Below are 22,342 nucleotides of genomic sequence, written 5' to 3'. Positions count from 1 at the left end.
GTGGCCAGATGGTTCATCTGAACATAATATTAATGGCATCAGCCCTAGCAGACAGCTGCTCTCTCCCTCGAAGGGGATTTGCACAGGTTGACTCAGGCAGTTTTCGATCCCTGTGTTGGGGGAAGCCCGTTACAGCACGGTTTGTGCTTGAGAGAGGTGAAGGCAGCTCGTCCTGATCCCGTGTTGTACCACACACACAGGAGGAGACGGGCAGGGGATCGTGGCCTCAGCATCCATCACCGGCCTCACGCCGCGGAGCGGTCGTTTGGGTCTCCACTCGCAGCGTTACCTTCCTGCCGGGGGGCTCGGGACCACCGAACCGCAGAGAGGAGGAGGATGTGTAAAGGCGCTGCTGGAAATTTCACCTATTTAGCACCTTTTGCCAAAGGCATTCCAGGACTTTGCATTCCGGAATGGATCCTGCAGCCCTATATTAACGTCATCCCACTTTACAGCACAACAAACAACGAAACAAAGCAACGGGGTGAGGATCCAGAGGCCGAGGAGGGGCTGGGGAGGACGGGGACGTGGGCGCCGGGGCTTTTCCCCGCACCGTGCCGCAGCCCGACCCTCGCTCCCTGCTGCCGGAGCGGGACCCTGTGAGAAGAAAACATTGGAGAAGATGGACTGCGTCAGCCTGTCCAAACCCATCCCTGCTTCCAAGACACAAAACTAGCGGGAAACCCACAGCGGTACCTGGAGGAGGTCTGGCTTGTTGGTAACTTCGGTCTGGGCCCAGAGACTGAGCCGTGGACTCCCAACCTGCCCACTGCAAGGCGTCTCCTTTTGAATACCCAGTTTTTGCTCTGTTTTCGACACAAAAGACTCCCCCAGCTGAAGGGGACCCGTCCCGCCCCCAGCCTCCCTCCCCGCTGCAGCCACCAGCCCGGCTCCCTGCAGGGCCCTCCCTCACCCCACGCTCACCCCGGATCTCCCCTCGCCCCTGGCCACCCCCGTACCCGAGCACCGGCACCAGCCCTTCCCACCCCAGTGCCCTCCTATCCCAGTTCCCCCAGTGCCCCCAGCCCTTCCCACCCCAGTCCCTCCAGTTCCCCCAGTGTCCCTCACCCCAGTTTCCCCAGTGCCCCCAGCCCTTCCCACCTCAGTGCCCCCAGTTTCCCCAGTCCCCCCAGCTCTTCCCACCCCAGTTCCCCCAGTGCCCCCCACCCCAGTTCCCCCAGTTTCCCTGGTGCCCCCAGCCCTTCCCACCCCAGTTCCCCCACTCCCCCCACCCCTTCCCACCCCAGTTCCCCCAGTTCCCCCGGTGCCCCCAGCCCTTCCCACCCCAGTTCCCCCAGTTTCCTCCGTGCCCCCAGCCCTTCCCACCCCACCCCAGTTCCCCCAGCCCTTCCCACCCCAGTCCCCCCCCAGCCCGGCCCCACACCTCACCCGCAGCCGCAGGCCCGTTGCCCTGGCGACAGACCCCGCCCCGCCGCCGGAAAGGCTCGACCCTTCGCGGCAGCCGTAGCGCCGCGTCATCAGGAGGCGACGTCGCTGCTGGAGGCGATGGCGGATCCCGGCGAAGCGGGCCGGGAGGAGCTCGGGGCCGCCGCCGCCGACCAGGAGCCGCCGCCCGCGGCCTCGTCCCCCTCGGGGGATGGAGCGGCGGTGGCGGCGGCGGAGGAGCCGGCGGCCGCGGAGGCGGCAGACGAGGGAGAGGCTGGCGGGGGCGGCGAGCCCAAGGCGGAGGCGCCGGACGCGGAGGTGAGGCCCGGCCCCGGCCCCGCTGCGAGGGGGGAGCGGGGCCCGGCCGGGCTGCGGGGCCGCCGAGCCGAGCGCTGCGCTTCTCGCCCAGGTGAGGAGCGCGGAGGGGGAGGCGGTGGACGGGGAGGACCCCAGCCTGCAGCCGTCCGCGGCCAAGAAGGTGAAGCTGGAGCTGAAGGAGAGGAAGGAGAAGAAGCACAAAGTGGACGAGGACGAGATCCAGAAGATGCAGTGAGTGCCGGGGCGCCGGGCAGCAGCGCCTGGGCAGGCTGCTGCTCGGGAGGGCACCGCGCGGGGTCTGCCGCTGGAAACTGGGCGATAATCGTTTAATCAGTTTATGAGCCCGTGGTTAACGATGTCCGTAGCTCCGTCCCAGATCCCTCCCCGCCCGAACGGGCCCAGCCATTTTGCATTATAAACCTTAGCACCACTGCGGCACCGCCTTTCCCTTCCCGGCTCTGTTTTGTACTGCAGGAGGCTTGGGGTGGTAGAAGGGCTTTGCAGGACTGTTGCAGCAGCCTGAAGAGCTTTGGACTTTTATTTTTATTTTTGCTGTAAACGATTCATTCTCTCCCCTCCAGAATACTGGTATCTTCCTTTTCTGAAGAACAGTTGAACCGTTACGAGATGTATCGCCGGTCTGCTTTCCCCAAAGCTGCCATTAAACGGGTACGACTTCAATAACGCTTCGCCACAGACAGGGTCTGAGCAGAGCAAGAAGGCTGAGCCTTGCTAAGCCTGCCTGCGGTCGTATCTGGGCCGTGCGTGACGTGAGCTGGCTCTGCGGTGCGCCCTCCTCCAGCTGCGTCTCGGCCCGTGCGGCTGAGACCATTGTCCTCAGATGGGCTTATCCCATTACGGTCCAGCTCAGTGCCCTCGCGTGGCTTATGGAGTTTATATAGGAGCTCATGTTAAATAACAGCGGTCTGGGGGGGCCATAAGGCAACAGGGAAATGTAATTGCTGGTACAGGGTGTGCAGCTGAATGAGGGTAAGCTAAAACCTTGACAGCCAGCTTGTGCCTAAAGCTGTAGGACCTAATTCTAAGGCAGAGTTACTGCTGTTGTGCGCGTTTCAGTAGCCCTTGGCTGATATTTGACAGGCTCAAACTGCTAAATATGAGTTAAAATGTTTCACCGCTGCTGTGCGTACCTCGCTCAGCTGACTGTCCTTCTCCGCTTGTCCAGCTGATCCAGTCCATCACCGGCACCTCTGTCTCTCAGAACGTGGTTATCGCCATGTCTGGCATTTCCAAGGTCTTCGTTGGGGAGGTGGTGGAGGAAGGTGAGTGGCAAATGTTGAGTGAAAAGTTAAGAATATGGGGTAAATTCATCACGGACAGCAGAGGAGAAGGACACAGAAGAAGAGGGGACACTTTGTGGTTCCCAGTCTTGCTGTCCTGCTCTGACCTTCCAGCAGCAGCAGAACGCTGCAGTTAAGGGCTCAGCCAAGAGAGGGGCGAAGCATGGTGCTGCCCATAGTCCTCTCTGACGCTATCCGTGTCGCTGCCCGTGAGTCAGCAGAGGTTGGTGACCACTGCCCTCCTGTTTTATCCTCTCTAAGGAGAAGAACTTTGAAGTTCTGGCTCTGTGAGTCGGCCTGAGAGCGGGCTGCAATAGGGCAGTAACCATCTTTTGTCAATGCTGCTGTGGAACAAATTCAGCCCAGAGGGAAATGAGTTATTTAAGCCTCTTAACCCGTAAGATTCTTCCTTTATGGGATGAGTCGAGATCTTTTTGGGACACCGGGTGGGAGGCTGAGCCAGCTGTGTCCCTGCTCTGCTTGGGCTGGAAGAGGAGGTGGTACCGGCTTTGATGCCAACCAGTTCGTATAGACTTGTCATGCAAAACGTGGCCTATGTGTGCCGGGATCACCCTACCGGGGTGATGCAGTTTTGCTGCTGCTCTCTCTGCAGTGCTGTGTTTTGCCTGCGGCGGTTTGGATAAGCAGCTTCACTGCTGTCGTTAATTGTTTCATGTCGTTAATTGCTTCACGTCCTTGGCAGGAAGCATGAATGATACTTACTGTAAATGATAGAGAAGAAACTGGCCCGTAAGTCCGCTCTAGGTTGTACCTTCCTGTCACTGCTGTACACAACCCCAAAACATACCACACAGCCTCGGGGTGGCTTTAGAGGAGGAGGTTTAAGATCATAAGTTCTTGCGTGGCTCAAAGCAGCATACTCCATAGTAGCTGGAGTGGTTTAAAAAGCAGTTTATTCTGGTCTGGTATGGATGCCCCTACGACTGACTTTTTCTTTCAGACAAAGAGAAGCACACAAAGCAGTTTCATTCTTGTGTACCAACAAAATGTGAGCTGTAAACCCTAAACAAAAATGTTACCTGTTGCCTTTAAAATTAAAGCTCAACCAGTAGGAGACTGGCTAAGCTTAGCTGTCCTGCTCACGTGAACTCTTTGGGTTTTGTTGTTTAGCGCTGGACGTGTGTGAGAAATGGGGGGAGCTGCCACCTCTGCAGCCCAAACACATGCGAGAGGCCGTCAGGAGGCTCAAGTCCCGAGGACAGATCCCCAATTCCAAATACAAAAAGATCATCTTCCACTGAAGCGTCCCAAGAGCAGCAAGAGAGGAGAGAATTTAAAACAAGCTTCCAGTTGTGAACCTCACAACAGTTACAGCAGAGCTACGAGACTGAAGCTCCTTCAGGAGCGTTGTGTGTAGACTTAAGTGACTGCAGGGAGGCTTACTGCTGTCACTGCTGAAGTCTGGCTTGTCATCCAAGCGCTAGGCAGGAGCCAAATCCCTGACCTGGAGTCTTGGGCTCCTCTGCTTCAACACAGCAGGGATAGGAACGTTCAAGCTCTTCAGTGTATTCACCCACCAGGCTCATACTTTCTGCTGGCACAGATGCAGCAGTGTCTATGTACAGAAGTGCGTCTTTTTTTGTACATTAAACTTGTTATTGTATTCTTAGTCTTGCTGGGAAGTACTGATTGTGTAATGGTGTTTGTGTGATTCAAAGTAGGGGGAGTGCAACCTGATGATCTGTCTCAACCAAGCCTGACATGTTCGTGAAGCTTCGCCTCGGGCACGCATTGTGCCATTAGCGTAAGCAAGGGGAGGTGTGCTGAAAGCTGATGCTCCTGAAGTCATCGCTCAGCTGTTCTTCCCAAAGCCAGTTTTATGGAGCTGTCTAGAAAACAGTACGATGAGGAAGGTGGAGGGAGAGGGAAAGGGGGAGGAAAAAAAAATACATGAGCCTGTAAGGAGGTTAACAAGTTTAATTTCTTTTCATGGTTCATAGAACCAATAAATGCATGAGTGGAAATATACTGCAACAAAGTTCCAATACTGCCTAAAACTCAAATTCAAGTTCAGACTTGCACATTACCCACCTGTACATACAGTAGTCCCCTGTGAGCACGCTTCTTCTAACTAAATGTAAAAGATGCTGAGGCCATGTGCTCTTCCTAGGGTAACTGTGGTGTAGTTACACAAAGGATTAAGATGGCTCTCATCATAACATAGGAAGAGTCCTTAAATAAAAGGCTCTACAAAGTAAACTTTGCTAATCATTATCAGTGGAGATAGGGGAGCTTTTGTCCTCCCACATGTATGCCCTGTAGAAAGGACGTGGATTTTGTTTTACAGTACTTTTTACTGGTACTTAAAAACAAAACAATGGAAGTGCTTTAATTCTTAAACAAAACCAGTTGCTAAGTTGCTGGAGCAAGAAATCTGCTGTAAACAACCTGGCCCCAGCTCTGTTCAGTCCGCACACGTGGGAGGGTGTGGTAGGGAGCTGCGCGACACGGCAAGCAGGCACCACGTCTGAGAAAACCCTCTGCACCCTACTCATTTCCCAAGCTGGCCGGAGGTGAAGCTGGACCCCTACTCAAACAAAAAGTCATGAAAATTGGAAAGCGAAGAAAGAAACCTCCCATTTTCAAGCAATTAGTGAATAAAAAGTAAGAATACCGTTGCATTCCACTTAAGGCAAGCGTTCTTATATTTCTTGCTTCACACAGGAAGAGGGAGCAAGCACAGAAGCGCAAAGGTTTGACTAAACAAAGTTCAGCTTCTGCTCGTGTGGGCTTTGTGCGGTTCGTAATGGTACTTACAGTGAGCTGTTCGCATATAGGTTTGTTTCACAGCGAGTCTAGATACTTAGATGCTTTGTTACCTCCCTTCTCTCTTGTTATGAGAGCTGCTCATAGCAAGAGCCTTATTTACTACAGAAGAGAACTTGCATTTCAGAACCCCTGCTTTTACTGCTGAATCCTTCTATGCACGAGGCAGTATTGGTGAAGGAAATGCCCGCTGACGCTTAAAAAGTTAAGGTGCATTTTCCTCTCGAGAACAGGCCCGACAGGCTGCTCTAGGGCCTTTTCCATCCCAGGCAGCACCACAGATCTGTCCTGTCAGTGGCTGCGTCGAGCAGGGGATGGGTCACACAACGTGCTCCAGAGAAAACAGCCAGGTTGTCTAACAGGAACGAGGAGGAGTGATCCTCTCCCGTGGAGGAGGGAAAGGAACTGGTAGAAGTCACAGCATCCAGACATCAGAGCTAGCCCAGGCTAAGCGGGTGGTGAGCGTGAAGCCTCCTGCAGCTCAGCTCCCGTGCTTCTGCCAAAGGCAAGTACTCCTCCTTTTAATTCACTTGTGGCCGCCTGCTTCCAGAGGTTCTAGAAGGAAGGTCAGGCTCTCGCTGCCGCTGTCTCATCTGGTTGTAGGCAGTGGTCAGCCAGATCTCGGCAGAAATACCGGACTCCAGCAGCACGGCCTGCCCCAAGGCTGGCTGTTCAAACCTAGCGTACAAGGACTAACTCCACCAAATGTTATTCAAAGCTACCTTCAGTCTAATGGAGTCAAACACGGAATTAAGATGATGATCTTAAGAGTGACAGCTGTTTTAATCACCGTCCCTCTCTTACGTACCCTCTTTTTTCAAAGTGAAAGCTAACAGCTACAGGGAATTCACTCTTGGCTCCCCGCAAACCACAGACAGCAGTGCCTCCACATCTAGCCTAGCGCTGTAAATACGTCCCTGTTTCCCCTAGAGCTAAAGAAGAACTAAAAGGATCTCAGGAGTGCCTGTTAAGGGGAAGTGTTCAACAGCTCCAGAGCTGGGCAAAGGGACAAGAATATAAGAGGACGGTAAGAAAAACAAACTTAACTCCCAAGTTATTTGCTTGCTTTTGCGTAGTTTCCAGGCCTCAACACATCATGGCTTGTAAATCAGAGGCTGCTCCTTGCATAGTGAGCAGGATTAACATCTTGTATTACTTTAGCTAAACTAATTTCAGTGGAGTAATGCTTACATAGAAAAAAAACCCAGAAAAATCCATTAGATTAAAGTTTTGGGGAGTGTGTTCAGCTAAAACACACAATAAGGGTTACCTAACCTTTACAGACAAGTGAAGTTTTCATCTGATTAATAAAGGAGAATCACATATAACCTGTCACTTTTCCTAGCACTTAGTGTGTGGCAATCGCTACCTGTCTTCCATGCACTAAAAAGCCTGTGCATCAGAAATGGTACATTTACACGACCACAAAACGCATCTGGAAAAATCCAAATCAAAGTTTGAAATAAGATAAAATCCAACAAACTTAGTTTGTTGGATTTTATCCAACACACAGTAAAGATGTTGCGTATAACAGGGGAGGGAACGGGTGTTCATCCGTAACACAGGGGGCTGAAAGTCATGCCCTTCTGTATCGGAATACAGAGCAAGCTCTCCTCTGGAACAGCTTCTCCCTTCACAACTGCCCCTTACGGCTGCTTCCTTCTTCAGCACATCAACCACATATTGCCTGGACTAGCAGAGCAAAGAAACCACATACCAGTTGGTCTTCAGGAGTGGATTTGATTCTTGCAGTTCATAAATGATACTTCCTTTTTTACTTTTTAAAATTAGTGTTTACTTTATATTTTACTAGGGTTTTCTTTTTTCCCCCTCCACACTTGTAGAGGCTATTTCTTTATAAATTAAGTCAGTCACTGACCACACAGACTTCTTCCTCTTCAGGGAAGCAGCTCCAGAAAAGGCGAGAATACAAACCATGCTCAACCCAGCAGCTACTGTTTCGTCTCCACCCCACAGTCAGCGGTTAATAGTGTCAGCCTCCACCCAAGGGGGCCTGGTCAGCTCCCTTCTCCTGACCCACATACCAACGTCCCTGTTAAAAGACATTTAAGACCAGGCAAGAGCTCAGTGCTAATAAAAATACACGACTGTGTAGGAACGCAGACAGCTATTTCCTTGTGCAGCCAGTACTGCTCTCCCTCTCTCCACTGGTGAAATTCTGGCATACAATGGTTTGAAGACAGCATGCATCCCGAAGAAAACGCATAGGTCATCTCATTCTGTGACTTAACCAACTTCCTTCTCCCCTGTTCTTTGACAGTAAAATTAAAGAAAGTTTAAACAGTGCTTTGTAATGAAATAAATTAATTCCTTTGTGTTTCTGCATCAATAAAGCCAAACATTGCGGGATTAAGTGTGAATGAACTAGACTAAGTCTAATATACTATCGATTCTGTCTTGACACAACAAATTACTGGTGGAAAAAGAAGTCTGAAGGAATTTCTTTACTATCCTGACCCTGTTCTTGAGGAATAGTGAGCTGTAGCCCCCCTTACTCCACAGGGGGGAAATCCCTTCTGCATCTCCCACACCCACCCACCGACCTCCTATGTTTCTGGTTTTCATGCGATAGTACACGTGCTTTCACAGCAGAGCTCTGAGCAGTGTTTTCTGCCATACCTATTCTCTGTCACTCCTGATGTGGTGAAGTAACTACACTCCTTTTTCTGTGTTCTTTGGCATGCATGATTGGGCAAGAACACGAGGAGGAAGGCTGAAAGAAGCAGAAACCCCAACATGAACCATCTCTAGATGTTACCATGAAAGGTGAAGGCTGAAAGCACACTGTCACTACCACCCACGGATGAAGAGACATGGGGTGTGTCCCCCAACTTCTGACCTTTTGTTTGTAGGCTGACCACTGCCCTGGTTCAGTGACAGAGGCAGCACCATACTGCCAGGACAGAGGAAAGTGGCTGCAAACAGATAACTCCTCCTCGTTCCTTCCCTGTTGCTCAGCCAGGCCTTCCTTCCTTTCTCCCTCTTTCAAGCTCATTTTGCAATCACAGTTGGTTTCCATTCTTTGAGGCAATCAGTCTCCAGGAGGTCGACCCGTTTAGCAGCAATATAATCAAACTAGCCGCCTTAGTGCTGGTGGTGGTCTCCACTCCTCCTGAGCAGCTGCAGCCTGCGCCTTCACTGTCAAAGCTGGAAGAGGGGATTGTATTTCCTAATTTCCTGCAGAAGGCGAGCCTTGTCCATGTTGGCTTCTGCAAGGGCTATTTTCATGGTCTGGAGCTCCCTTTGCAACTCTGGCACTTCCTTTAACTACAAGAGACAAACAGAAAAAAACAAACCAGGAGTTTCCAAAGGTAAGCAGCAGGGCAGATCTGACTACACCGATCTGCTCAAAGAGGAAAACCAAAGCCAGAGCTTTTGAGATGAATTACACTATGCGACACAACCACACAAAGCTCACTGGCACGTGACCCAGTTTGATTTGCAGGAGTAAGTACTTGCCAACTGGTGCCTGCTGACTTCCATACCTGTCATTAGCGTCAGTTCAGGCTGCCAGCGATGGCTGCCTAATGACTATTTTCTCCCAAGACTTCCCTTCACATTTCTAGGCATAGGAACAAGACTTGCAGTGGGCAACGTTTTTTCCTGCAAAGCAGCTAGCTGATTCTGGCTGAAGATGACTATACAAAGAAAGCAGGAAAAAAAAAAAATTGGTCTCTGATCTGCTTTCTTCTTTTATAAGGGGTCCTGATACACCTACAAAGATTTGTTAAAATTAAGATGATAGCCAGAGCAAGCAGATGCCTGGCATTCCTATTTCTTGTCTCCGTGAACAAAGTTAATTCTGTCCTCAAACATTGCCAGTGAGATCCCACTGCAGTTTCATGGCACAGGACAGGTTTTTCCTTGGGCTCAGAAATATTTTTACTCAAGAATTTAGCCTTCGCATTTGTTCCTGTTAAGTTCAATAACATCAGAAAAGAAACTGAAGCTAAGCGACTGTGATGCTTATGTGCTTCAGTTCTGGTCAGGGCTCTGTTTCACAAGATGCTATGAACGGGAAGAAGAAAAAGTCTCTGCACTAAATGGGAAAGAGGAAGATGAGAAATGAAGTGATGTGTCACCAACTAATGAACAGAATCCAAAGTCCCAGTCCAATTCTGTATCTAGTCAGCCACATTGCTCCCTTAATATCTATTTTTCCATAGCAACTGATCAATTTACCAAGTGGACCTGGCGTCAAACAGGAAGTATAATTAGAGAACACTGCATATTTAAAAATAAACCAGTCATCTGAATTCCAGATACATGGATCAAAATGGAAAGAAAGTTCAAACTGAATAGCAGAAACTTTAAGCAACCTGAAACTACCTGGCTGTAAGACTTACTCTACTCTGACAAAACATCTCTTTCTTTGTGGAAACCTCCAGATTCCTGTTTTTCTAACAAGGAACTGTACGCAGTGGGAAGATGGAGCCAATCAGAAAAAAACCCCCAGATTTCTGAAAGGGAACAAGAGAGTTTATGCTGGGCAGGGTACCCTTACTTCTCAGAATGGCTGTAAAAGGAGGTACAGGCTGCTTGTGCGTGCACTCCCTATCTGCAACACACCACACCTACCAGTAACTGCAAACACACAAGACAAAAGACTTAATTTTCCAGCCTACTGCCTAGTTGTCCAGACAGCAACAGGCAGCAGTGACTCACCTGCAGTCCACGTGTTCCTGCTGCTGGGGCTGCCAAGACACACTCCGCTGGGGCCTTCTGTTCCTGAAGAACTGACACAGGTTTTTCCTGTTTCGGTGAGCCCTCCCCTTGCGGAGCTGGAAAGAAGCACAGAAAACATTCAGGTGTGGACATTCATACAACAGGGTTCTCAGGACAAAAAGAATAACTTTTTTTTCCTCCCCCCGCCTTTTAAACAGGGGAAAAAAAAAAGTGTTATTCCCATTTTAAAATGGGAGAAACTAAAGCAAAGGAAGAAGCAGTAATCTGTCCTGAGTGTGTGAGCTCAAGGAAACATCAGGCATGAATTCAGGCTGCCAGTTCATTGGTTTAAGTATTAACCTGTCCTGCCTCAGGTATAAAATTTGTTGTCCAAACAAAACAACAAAAATAGCAAGAACTAGAGAGGCGGGACCATATGCATCCAGAGATTAACACAGCGGAGCAGCCAAAGGACCTGAGTGCTTGCACTGAAGTGACTGCAGAGAGCAGAAGCAGGGACTGCTCACACAGAGCCCATCCTTCCCAGCAGGAACCATCACATTTCAGTTCCAGTCTCCTCCAGCACCAGGCACAGCAGAGCACTCTACCTCCAGCACAGCCTGGGGGGTGCTGGGGGAGAATAAAACAAGTTTCCCAATGTTGCTGACCTGTTAGATAGAACACCCCATCATCTCTACGCTTCACAATGACGTGATCTACTGCCAGGGTGATAGGAACAGGACCAGGGGAGGTAGGGTATACCCGGGGGCTGTCATCCTGGAAAAAAACAAAGCAGAGAAGAGATCAACTGCTGTGACAGCTCTGGCAACTCTGCAAAGGATTCCCCTTGCCTCCAGCCTTCACAGGAGTAGCGTTACCGATTGGCAGCGCTGCCCGAGCTCACCAAGGTCACCCACCATATGGAAAAGCCTAGCTTTATATACAAGGCTGCATGTGAGTCTTAATCTGTGTAGAAGCACTCCCACAGATCAGAAGCAAATTCTGTCATATCCGTAATAAAGGTTGAGGAGAGGCCTACCACCATCACCCTGAAGGCTGCTCTCACAGTTGTCATCCTACAAATTCCTGATTCAAACCCTAGCCAATATTCCTTAGCCAAAAAAAGCCAATATCCCTTAGTCTGGAGATTTTCATGCTGGTGTGCAGCAACACTGGTTCCTGCTTCTCAGTGAGGCCAAAGCATTGCTTTCAAAAAGGTTAATCAAGAACTTCTGTCAGTGCCCCCCTCCTAAATATCAACCAGCTCTTACATAATGTTTTTCATCTGTAATTCTCTACATGCTTACAGAAAAGGTCAAATATTTCCCATTTCACACAAGCACTTGGAGGAAGAGGTATTTAATTCTCTCCCTTCAGTCTGCAAAACAGGTCATCAACAAAGCTGGGGAGAGAATCTGAATGTCAGGCTCTCATTTCTCCACAATCGGATCACTCGACAATTCCATTCTGTTATTCGTTCATCCCTAAGGCAGTTTTTAGAAGCAAAATACAACAGTATCAGGAAAACAGGATCTCTACAGAGGCCCATAGCAATCCCACAGCATCCTTTTCCAAGTAGAATCTTGCAAGTGAGCTCTGCCCAGGCTACCATCCTGGGGGAAATCTCTGGTTCCCCATACACTCACCTTCAATGTGATTTTGGCATCCACAACTTCTATCTCCATGGGGATCACCTCTGGAATTATTTCATCCTCAAGAAAGGGGCCAAGGTTGGTAAGGAAGGACATGAAGAGCTCTGCTGTGTAACTGTGGACCAGCATATGAAGGAAGCCATTCTGAACAGCGAGTGGTGAATGCACAGCAGCATTAGGTCCTACTTCAAGACGTAAGCACACTTCTGGCTGGGTCTTACTAGCTTCAGGGACTGAAGGCTTCTCTATACTTGGATCTCCTAGAGCTATAGCAGAAAGATCTCATTGCAGAAGATGGCATCAGTAAAAAGATATAAACTCAAAACTGGTATCTTGAAAAGCCCTTTACTGTCCAGATGCAGAACAGAGTCAAGTTCACAATGACTGCAGTCTGAAATCATCCTTCACATGAACTGAATCCAAATTTCAAACGACTAAGAGTCCACATCACGGGAACTAACACCAGAACTGGACCATTTAAGCCCCCAGATGCATTCCTCCGTCTCACCGTCTCAGCACACTTTGCAACTAGCCTTCGTTTTGCATATACACCAGTTGACCACACTCACTCACCACTCCGCTCTCCAGAGCGGATCAGCCTTTCCGCTGTCCCCAACGCTACCTAACCTCGTGTGCCGCTTTGCCCCCGCGTGGCCATAGGCCGTACTGGTAAGGGGAGGATCAACAGTCCAAGACCTGCTCATGCTTTCACTTGAGGTTTTGGGTTGTAGTTGCTTTTGGTTTCGTTTTTTTGGAGTTGGCGTGGTTGGGGTTTTTTTTATTGGTTGGTTGGTTTGGGTTTTTTGTTTGGTTTTTTTTTTTTTTTTTTTTTTAATTCGAATTTAGCACTGGGAAACTACCCTAGCCCAGAAGCATTATTCTCAGGGCAGGAATAACTTCAGGGTTTCCCTAGATAGCTTTATTCACTCTTCTAATTAATTCCATGCATCCTAGCAGCAATTAAAAAAAGTCAGTGATTACTAGGCACCATAGAGCCTGACTGTGCAGGCACTTTGGAAACACCTTTCAAGTACCAGATTTGAACCACTGACAGAAAGACTCTTAGCATTCACATTCCCTCACACACACGTCTTATTCAATCCTAAATACACTAAATGTTAACGCTGAAGTACCAGTTAAAATGGAATATTCCCTGAGGGTGGCCGGTATAAAAGCCATTTATAAAAGTGCAGCTATAAAAGCAGCAGACTCCAAGAGCCAGTGTCTTACCCAGATAGCCACGCAGATACTGCCACATTCCAACGTTGTTCAGTTGCTCTGGAACCACGTTCATTACTTGTAAAGCAACAGACAAATCATCACCTCGCGCCTCTATTCCACAGTTCACCTCATTCATCTTCAACACAAGGACAGACACCTGAAACAGCAAGCGACAAGCTCACTTACTACAACAAACACCACCACACGGTTTGCTTCCAGATTCTCTTTGAGACAGTAGTACAGTGAAAAGGAACAGAACTCTGACCAGCTGAAGGCTGGGGTCTTCACTCTGTGAAGTCGAGCTGTTTATTTCAGGAGACACTCCACCCTCGTCTTCTGCCACCAGGCTTGCTCTACTGCCTGTGTCATTGTGGACCTGAGTAAGATGCCCTGAGGGAAGAGGGTCCAGGCTGGGTTCTGAAATGGAAGGAACAACAACAACTTGATCCTGTTTGTTTTTATGGTTTGAAGAAGTCCTGATCTCAGTATCTGCCTGAATCTCATGGCCTATCAGCCTATACCATCCTCTAGGGAACTCTCTCCAGCTCCTCAGATGAATTTAAGCAATACAGAGCTGAAGTGAAAGACGCCCACTGAAATGCTCAGTGTACCCTACTTCCAACCCGCGCTTACTAAACCCTTCCTAAATGCTATATACCATCCACCCACCTGCACACATTTACGTTCCTTGCTCTAGTATGGCCAAATGCCTTAGAACACCACTGTTATGTGCAGGGGGCATCCTCCCCACTCATTTATACTCCTCATCTCAAAGAAAAGGCACCTATAAAAGCAGAAAGAGCCATGTGGTGAACTACTTATGACCTCCAAAAAGAAGGAGTGAATTCCATACGAACACAGCATGACTCAGTTACCCGTGGCAGAAAACTGTTCACTGGTGTGAAATAAGAGTGGGGGAGAGGATAAAGCCAAGCGCTCGTTACCAGAGTCTGTGAGCATCACAAAGCCGTCACTGCCATCGCTGTCCACAGACAGCCCGTCCTCAGGGCCGCTCCCATCCACAGACGTGGTGTCAAAGGAATGCTGGGATGCTGTCCTCTTCATGGAGAAGAAACGCATTCGGCTGCTGCCACCCCCGCCTGGAGTCACTGCTCCCTCTTCTGCTTTGGGCACAGAATCCCTACCAAAAAGGAAAAGTGATAAAGGCAAACAGCTTAGCCTCCAGATTACACAGATATTGGGCTGGACTCTGAACACTTGCAAGTCAGACTTTAGTGCACTTAGACGAACCCCAAGAGATGAAGATCTAACCTATCTCTAATCCAAGTGATATGGAAAGAAAGGGAGCAGTCGGCCTACATTTCCCCCCTTCCCTGCAGCCTTGCTGCTGCTACTGTGAAGCACAGGAGGATGGCCCACTCACTTGGCCGGGGGGAGAGAGAGCATTTTCTGCATGGTGGAGGTCATCTTCTCCCGGCTCAGGCTCAGAGCGTCTTTTGTTATAGACATGGCTTCTTTGGTGAGGTCCATAGTCACGTGCAGAGCTTCCTTCGTGGCATCCTTTGTGATATGCAGTGCACTAGACAACTCCACCTCTATGTTCTTCAAAGGGATGAGTTCTGCCTGGCCATTGAGAGTGATGTTTCCTCTCCCCAAGGGCTGCGTGTCTGAGGTTGGGCTAGAAGGGAGGGCAGGAGGGGTCTGAGGATGGCTTCTGGTCTCCGCTGGTCTTTCTGCAACCAGGGCTTCCACAGCTTCGTGTGCTTCCTCTATCAAACCTTTCTCCTCTATGCTCTTACTGTGCGGAGCTGTACTCAGAGCTCCATCACTTGCGGATCTTGGGAGTCTCTCCAGTGGTACGCTGGTTACACTGGTACCTGTATTTTCAATCCCGCTGTCCTCTGGGACCTCTGAGGTACCGCACACTCCCTTCTCTGAACTGGTCTCCGATTTTAGCTCCTTCTCTTCAGCTGCCAGCCCCTCCTTGCTGTCTGAAGGCGAGAGCTCAGACTCGATCAAGCTTGTTGTGTCTGAGTCAAGGGATCTGGGTTCCAAGACGGACCCTGGTGTGGGGTTCATGAGTAGGGCCACTTCGGCACTGTGGAACATAACTCCTACACAAGCAGACATGGGATCTAAAGGAGACCCAGTCACCTCCTGGGTATCTTGGGCCAACTGCTCCTGCAGCGTTTGCAGAACTTCTTTCATCCTGAGCAGCACCAAGTATTGGTAGTGGTTGAGCCGAACTTTGACATGAACAGATGAGGACACAAGCACATGGATATCAGCAGAGGCTTCCAGCTCTTTATTATCTACTCCATCATCAATTTCACAGTCAGATTCTCCCAAGACATCCATTGTCTCTGTGACCCTGTAGATGTTCTTCAGATCCTGGTCAGTCTTTGATCTTTGACAAACCCCATGTTCTCTGGAAAGGTTCTCATTCTTGGAGTGATTGCTAAAGCTAGCAGAAGGCTTGATTTTCAACTCAGAGGCAGCCAATTCCTGTCGTTTAGATATCTGAGCTTGCCCCCATCTCTTGGGAAGGCAGGCCCAAATGGAAACGGGAAAAGGGTCAATAAAGCTAAGGGCTCTGCCCTTTGAGCTTTCAGCCCCCTCGAAGTCCAGGGAAAGCTCAGTGAAATTCATAGACCACAGATCTTCAGAGGCAGAGGTTTTATGCAGTAGCTGGGGAAAGCCTGGATGCTTCTGAGGCCTATCATCCACCTCATATGCATGGCGCAAGAAGAGGGTGTGGAGGAGGCTGAAATTGTCCTGAGACCTTGGGAACTTAGTGTAGCTGCAGTGAAAGAATTCTGAACTGGCAAATTTACGGAAGAGGCTCTGGAGGTCCTGACAGCTGCAGAAGGGAGCGTGGCGGGTGTTGGTGGCAGTCATCTCCGATGTGCAAACGCAGAGTGTCTGTGGACGATCTCGATGGTCAGTGACTTTCTTCTCCACAGGGATGTTAAGCTACACGGAGGAGAAAGACATTACAAGTAAAGTGGTGAGAAGGGAAATTAACAGAGGCTTATCCTGGCCATTTACATGGAAGGTCAGCTGTGGAATATATAAACAACTGAGAAGTCTTGGTCTCTATTAAAATCCCAAGAGCTGGACTAGACTCTCAATTTATCCCTATCTGAAAAATTAAATCAAATTTACAAATCAGGGAAGAGGAATCAGACACGAGGGAATTTAAACTGAATTTTATTTTAGGTTCTTTTACCATCCATGGCTTATGTAGCAGCTCAACTTACAACACTCACTTTGATCTTCCTCTGCAAGGAGTTACTATACTTTCAGGCCTTTAAGCCTCCTCACAAAACTCCTAACAAGAGTAGTCAATGACAAACACCATAGGATGTCAATGCAGCAGACGTAGGCCCATTGGGAACAGTATGAGAGTCAAAGTGGTTTCCAAAGGCCAGAAAACAACTTTTGACTACTTGAACCATCAATTTCTCCTTGAAACTGTTTTCATAAATACTGACTTGCCTGCCTATTCTGGACTAGAACTCAAGCACCTGTTTTACTGCCTGTAGATCAAAAAAAAAAAACCAAACTAACACAAGTGGTAGACAGAAGAAAGATAGAGAAAGGCAGAGGTTTTGTTTTCTCATTCTGGACTCCAGCCACGTCCTGGTCTCATGTTCCTTCCACAACAGGGAGGGAGAGAACACTGAAGACTGGGAAAGGAAGGAAATGAATGGTACCTTCAGCCGGAAGCCATCCAGTCGAACATCAACATGCTCATCACGCTTGCCTGAGTCCTCCAGCTTGTAGATGGCTTTGAACTGCTCCAAGCTACGATAAAGATCCAGACAGAAGAGGTTTATCCAGAGCACGCTTGCTGTATCCAGGGTAAGGATCAGGCCATTCAGCTGTACATACAGGTTTGGGCATGGAACTAGAATGAAACAGAATCGAGACAGATTAATAATAGCAGAAAAGGCACTTCAGCTGTCTGCAGCTCAGTGTATAACCTGCGCTGACAACACCAATGCAGATGGCTTCAACACCCACTGGAAGACAGATCTCTTGATGAAAGGGAGAAGCTGTGGTGCACCAGAGAAACGAGGTGTTCCAGGTCTCGCATCAAGCCATCTGCAGAGCACCCAAAGCACCCTACAGTCCTACTCCAGTGCTACTCAATAAGGCAGAACCCCAAGAGTTGGGCAGACATCAGCTCCTTCAATACGATCCTGGATACGTTATTTTGCAAGCACAACTTTGCCTCCACATTTTGCACCAGGCAAACTCTCTCCCACTTTCCCACAGGCAAAAAAAAAAAAAAGTTAGAAAGGCAAACATCAGAAAACTAAACAAAAATGCACACCCAGAGAATATGTAACAGGGTTAACACACCTAAAGAATTAAGAGTTGATTGATTCTTTAAGAAACTTATGAAAGAAGGTGCTAACCTTGGTGTATTACCTGGAAAGTCCTGATTGTCTGGGAAGTAATACTCTGTGAATTCAATATGGATTGCAGAGACCTGATCAGGGAGTTTGAAGAATTTTCTACTACATGAAAGCAAGGTGGAGGGTTTCTTACTTTGTTGACCAGCTGTAGAAACCTGAAAACACAATGGTATGCAGTTGTGCAGAATTCAGATTTAGCAAAACAAAGTGTCCCAGTAACCCTGCAGTCTCCCGTATTCAATCCATCTCATTTACACATCAAACATACTCTGCTTTCAAGTAAAAATAAAACTTTTTTCTACCTGCTAATATTGCCAACTCCTCTCCTTTGAGGGAATTTAGTTTTTATGTCTCCTGTCACTGCTAGTAAGAGCCATGACAATCAGAATTAGGTGACGTGAATAAACAGAACTGAAATCTATTACAGCTTTCTTCAAGATTAACAGCATGTTGGTAAGTCCATTAGAGTATCTGGTACTGATTATGCTCTTGCAATGGTTACAGGGTACATGGATGTACGGCCTGATGCAGTCTAGCGATGCTTTCTGTCCTCGGTCAGATAGCATGACATAAGACTTATTCCTCCTCTGTCAAAAATCCATATCCTCACTAACTTCTCAAATGCGTGAAATCTTTTGCCCTGGGCCTGCCTAATGCTTGATGCAAGTTTAGATGTGAACAGACACAGAGTGCAGAAACTCTGTGGTTATGCATGCAATTTCCTCTGAACGTGAAAATTATCAGCAGGTCATACTTGGTTTAAAAGTTTTACATGCAACATAACAGCAGCATTTGGGTTCTCTGGGCAGAGTTTTGATTGTCTTGGATGACATATGATTCAAATAAATCATGCAAATCCTATCAGATTAAATTTCTTTTTTAAAAATGACATGAACATCTCCAGACACTGCTCAAATCCCTACCTGGTGAACATCCAAGTCATCCACTCGAACCACCACACAACTGGATCGAAGCCGGTTCCAGGGAGGGTGCCGGAGTCGCGGCAAACTTGTGGGAGGTACACGGCCTTTCTCTAAGGGACTTTTATGAGGACTCAACAAAGTATCTGTGGGGACGGAAAAGCAGAACCAGGAGGGTTTTACTCATCTCCTTTGCAGCAAACTTCACCATCAACACCACCACGTATGTGCTCACACAGCAGAATTAACAGCCCCAAAATTAGAAACAGATGGGCACAGCTAGGCAGTAAAAAAAAAAAAACCAACAACTTAGGACTTTTGAAGGAAGAACACTGTGAAAGATGAGTCTGCTCTGTAGCAAGAGAACACGTTCTTCAGCCAGGCTTTAAGTATTTAATTTACTCCTTATACACTCACTTATGGAGAAACTCAACAAATAAGCTAGGAAAGTGACCACTGCAGTCTGTCCATTCTTGCCGCAGTGTTATGCCAGTGTGATAGCCACTTTCCTTTGCCATTATATTTATGATTTTTAGTGTGCTATGATTTCTGCACCAACAAATCAGCCTGCTAAATTGGGGAGAGGTAACTAGAGATATTGCTGGATGGAGCAGAATTGTTACCATCTCCTGCTTTACTAGGAGTTTTATCAACTACCATTACCTGGTTTCCTTTTGAAGGGGGAAGGTGGAGTCCTGGCAAATATAGGGTCCATTTCTTCATAAAGCTTCTCAATCTTGCTTTGAAATTCACTGACCAGCTTCTTTGCCCACTGTCCCCGTGTCTCCATTGCTTCACTGTACCTCACCCAATGCTTGCAGGCATCTCCTGCATGAAAGCAAACATCCTGGCTTTAAAAATGAGGTTCCTGGATACACACAACCCTCCTGTGCCCCTCAAATGTACGCAAATCTGTGCAGCATTCCTCTTCATTGATATCAGATCTGGAATATGCAATATGCAGCATACTAAGTGCTTGTGAAACAAGTGCAGGCTTTTACACGACAGAGCTGGTCCTACCAGCAAGTGTTCCAAATTCAAGTGTTGGGAAGAATGCCAAGGTCACTTTTTCTTGGTTCTTCAGTTAACCACAAACAGATTTTCTCCTGGGATACGTCCTATAACCCTTCCAAATTGATTAGGCACATGTAAGAACCAAATCTAGAGCTTAAGCAAATGAAAAGGAATCCAAAGTTTCAACTGTATCTCTTTACAACAGACAGCAACTTATTCCTCTCTTTGTACTCTGCTCTGCCAGCAACTTGTCAGTCATCCACCGACAGGTAAATTAGATTAACCCTGCCCATGAGGATTTAAGTCCCAAGTCCTTTGTGTAGCCTTTCTTCCAGTCCTGCCTGAAGCCATATAGCATCACTGTTCTTTAAATACTTTTTTATCCCCCTCCTCAAGTTGGGAGGCCACATGCCCCCCTACCTGCTCTGTGGAAAGGATAATAGTCAAAAGCCATCCTCCTGAAGGTCAGCTGCATGGCACCTCCCAGCATCCCATGCTTCAAAGTGCCTGTGGAAAACAGAACAAAGAAAACCATGATCAGCTCTGCAATCCAAGTCTTGATCCAGGAGAATTCAGAACAACATTGCTTTGATTGCCACCACTGATTAATTGCCACCGCGGCCAGTATTAGGGGATCATCTTTTAGAAAGCTGTATCAAAATCTTGTCCTAGGCAAGGAAAAGGACAACCGAATGCAACAGGCCAACAGCTTATATCGTAAGGACCAGACCTAGAATCTCAAATACCAAAATGCAAGATCCCATTGCTTCCCAGGTCCCTATCAATTACACTTCCCACTACAATAACCAGCACTTGTGTTTCCAACACTTGCTGGTAGGGCCAGTGAAATAAAGAAAACAAAACTGAGCTAAGATGTTGATAACAGCAGCTCAGGAGACAGTGATACACAGACCAATTCAAAAATACCTGGAATAGTGATGGACATGGGTAGCAGAATTTTTTTTTCTTTTTTAAAGGGAAGATGTGTAAAAACAAACAGTACAACTTGGATCAGAGATGGCTGTGCAGAGAGGGGAGGGGGGGTACATTTGCCTCAAAAGAGAAAAAAGTACTTAGAAGTATATCTCAGCAGAGGGGAGCTAGGAGTAAAACAGACACTAGTTAGCAAAGCCTTGCTTGAAAAGAACATGGTAGGCATGGGAATGGTCTTTGCAAAGGTGGCAAAGAATCCTTGTAGCCATGCTACTGTGAATGTCCTGAATACTGTCAAAACAAACGTTTCTCACCAAGTGGAATGATCATGCTTTATTCCCATTGCTCAGTACCAGATTGTTCCTAGAGCATATCCTCTATCACTTCAACTAGGTCACTGGCAACCACATCCACTGATGGATTTCCCCATGTTTGCCCCATGAAGCCAAGAAAGATTTTCCAATACCTAGCTCAGACATACAGAATTGATCTCTCCATCAGCCTGAACAACTGCCTATTGCCTCACTGGGAAACAGAAACATGAAAGATGCTTGTTTTCAAGAGGAAAATCCTCCTTCAAGACAGACAATTGACGACTGGATTAATGTTTTCCTCCTGCAGTGTCCTCCTGATGCTGCTCTCAGTTACCTGACTCTCGAGTGTGGCTGTCATCGCAGATATGCAGATCCAAGCGTGAGATGAGGAGGTGGTACGATGACTCTTTCATGTCATGCTTATCAAAGTATTGACCAATGCTACTTGCATTCAGGCTGACTCCAAATGGCTGAGACCAGGACTGCTGGGTACTTGGAGGAGGCGGTGTGATCTGTTAGAGACAGACAAGCTCAGTAAGAACTAATAGAAAGGGGGGAAAAAAAAAAAAAGAAAAAAAAAGAAAAGAAAAAAAAGATAGAGGTTATAATACAATGAAAAACAACTCATGCAATCTTCCAGACTGCAAGGCATCAATTTATAGAAATTTAATTGGAAGTCCAGAAATCTGGATCCTTTCCTATGTTCTCATGAGCAAAACTCTTTGTCTCTGGTCCTGCCTCCTCTACATCAAGCTACTTCTACCGTTCACTCATCTTGAAATATGCTTTGACTCCTGGGCAAAAAGGGCTAAGTATTCCTGATCCCCCCTTCTATGTAATCTCACTGCACTATGCGCATAGCCCTCCTTCCCCGGAGCTTCCACCAGCAGCAGCAATATTCCTCTTCCCTCACCCTTGTCTCAGAAAACATCTTTTGTCCTCTGCCCTATGTATTTATTCTGCGACATTCATCGAACAATTACTCAGCACAGCATTTTGAAAACAAAGAAAGTGGTAAGGGAAGTTCATGGTTGCTGGCAGAAGCGGCTGTTCTAAGGTTCTCATACACTGCTAAGCTATATGCGCACCAAAGAACAATTGCAAAAATCAAGAGCTCTCTCCAGAGTATTGGGAAGAAAAAAAGAAACCCAAACAACAACAGTGAAATTGGATGCCAATGTTTTCTCTTGAGCATCACAGCTCACTATGGTTTTATGTCATAATTTATTATACCAGTCCCTTCCCCCAGGCCTATGCAGATTGTCATTCAGAGGCAAAAAAGATTATTTCTAGAACATATTTATTGCTTATTACCAAATCAAATCCTCGTTGGGCCGTCTGCAACTTTCCATGTGCCATCCAAATCCAGAAAGCCATGCAACTTAACACCACTTTTTCCCCACCATCAGACAGAATCTAGCCTGT

General features: G+C 47.7%; 2 protein-coding genes across 2 annotated transcripts in view; one reads left to right on the top strand and one right to left on the bottom strand.

The window, feature by feature from the left end:
• The first annotated feature begins 1,506 nt into the window (after positions 1-1,506).
• On the top strand, positions 1,507-4,635 carry TAF11 (TATA-box binding protein associated factor 11). Its single transcript, XM_050911404.1, has 5 exons — positions 1,507-1,704; positions 1,796-1,935; positions 2,286-2,373; positions 2,891-2,987; positions 4,137-4,635. Exons 1-5 carry the CDS (start codon positions 1,507-1,509, stop codon positions 4,265-4,267), a joined length of 654 nt encoding a protein of 217 aa, XP_050767361.1. The 3' UTR covers positions 4,268-4,635.
• A 293-nt stretch (positions 4,636-4,928) lies between these two features.
• BLTP3A (bridge-like lipid transfer protein family member 3A) overlaps positions 4,929-22,342 on the bottom strand; it is a 35,777-nt gene continuing 18,363 nt past the window's right edge. The window contains exons 8-21 of the mRNA XM_050911174.1: positions 21,252-21,429; positions 20,091-20,177; positions 19,320-19,484; positions 18,660-18,802; positions 17,750-17,891; positions 17,029-17,222; positions 14,736-16,285; positions 14,296-14,492; positions 13,617-13,768; positions 13,361-13,508; positions 12,125-12,396; positions 11,147-11,255; positions 10,479-10,594; positions 4,929-9,080 (exon numbers count right to left, since the gene is read on the bottom strand). Coding sequence (XP_050767131.1) covers positions 8,955-9,080; positions 10,479-10,594; positions 11,147-11,255; positions 12,125-12,396; positions 13,361-13,508; positions 13,617-13,768; positions 14,296-14,492; positions 14,736-16,285; positions 17,029-17,222; positions 17,750-17,891; positions 18,660-18,802; positions 19,320-19,484; positions 20,091-20,177; positions 21,252-21,429 — 3,579 coding nt within the window. The 3' untranslated portion in view covers positions 4,929-8,954. The remainder of the gene's footprint in view (positions 9,081-10,478; positions 10,595-11,146; positions 11,256-12,124; positions 12,397-13,360; positions 13,509-13,616; positions 13,769-14,295; positions 14,493-14,735; positions 16,286-17,028; positions 17,223-17,749; positions 17,892-18,659; positions 18,803-19,319; positions 19,485-20,090; positions 20,178-21,251; positions 21,430-22,342) is intronic.

This window comes from Gymnogyps californianus, chromosome 27 (assembly GCF_018139145.2).
Source record: "Gymnogyps californianus isolate 813 chromosome 27, ASM1813914v2, whole genome shotgun sequence".
NCBI classification, from domain to species: Eukaryota; Metazoa; Chordata; class Aves; order Accipitriformes; family Cathartidae; genus Gymnogyps; species Gymnogyps californianus.
This window is presented reverse-complemented; position numbering and strand designations above follow the sequence as displayed.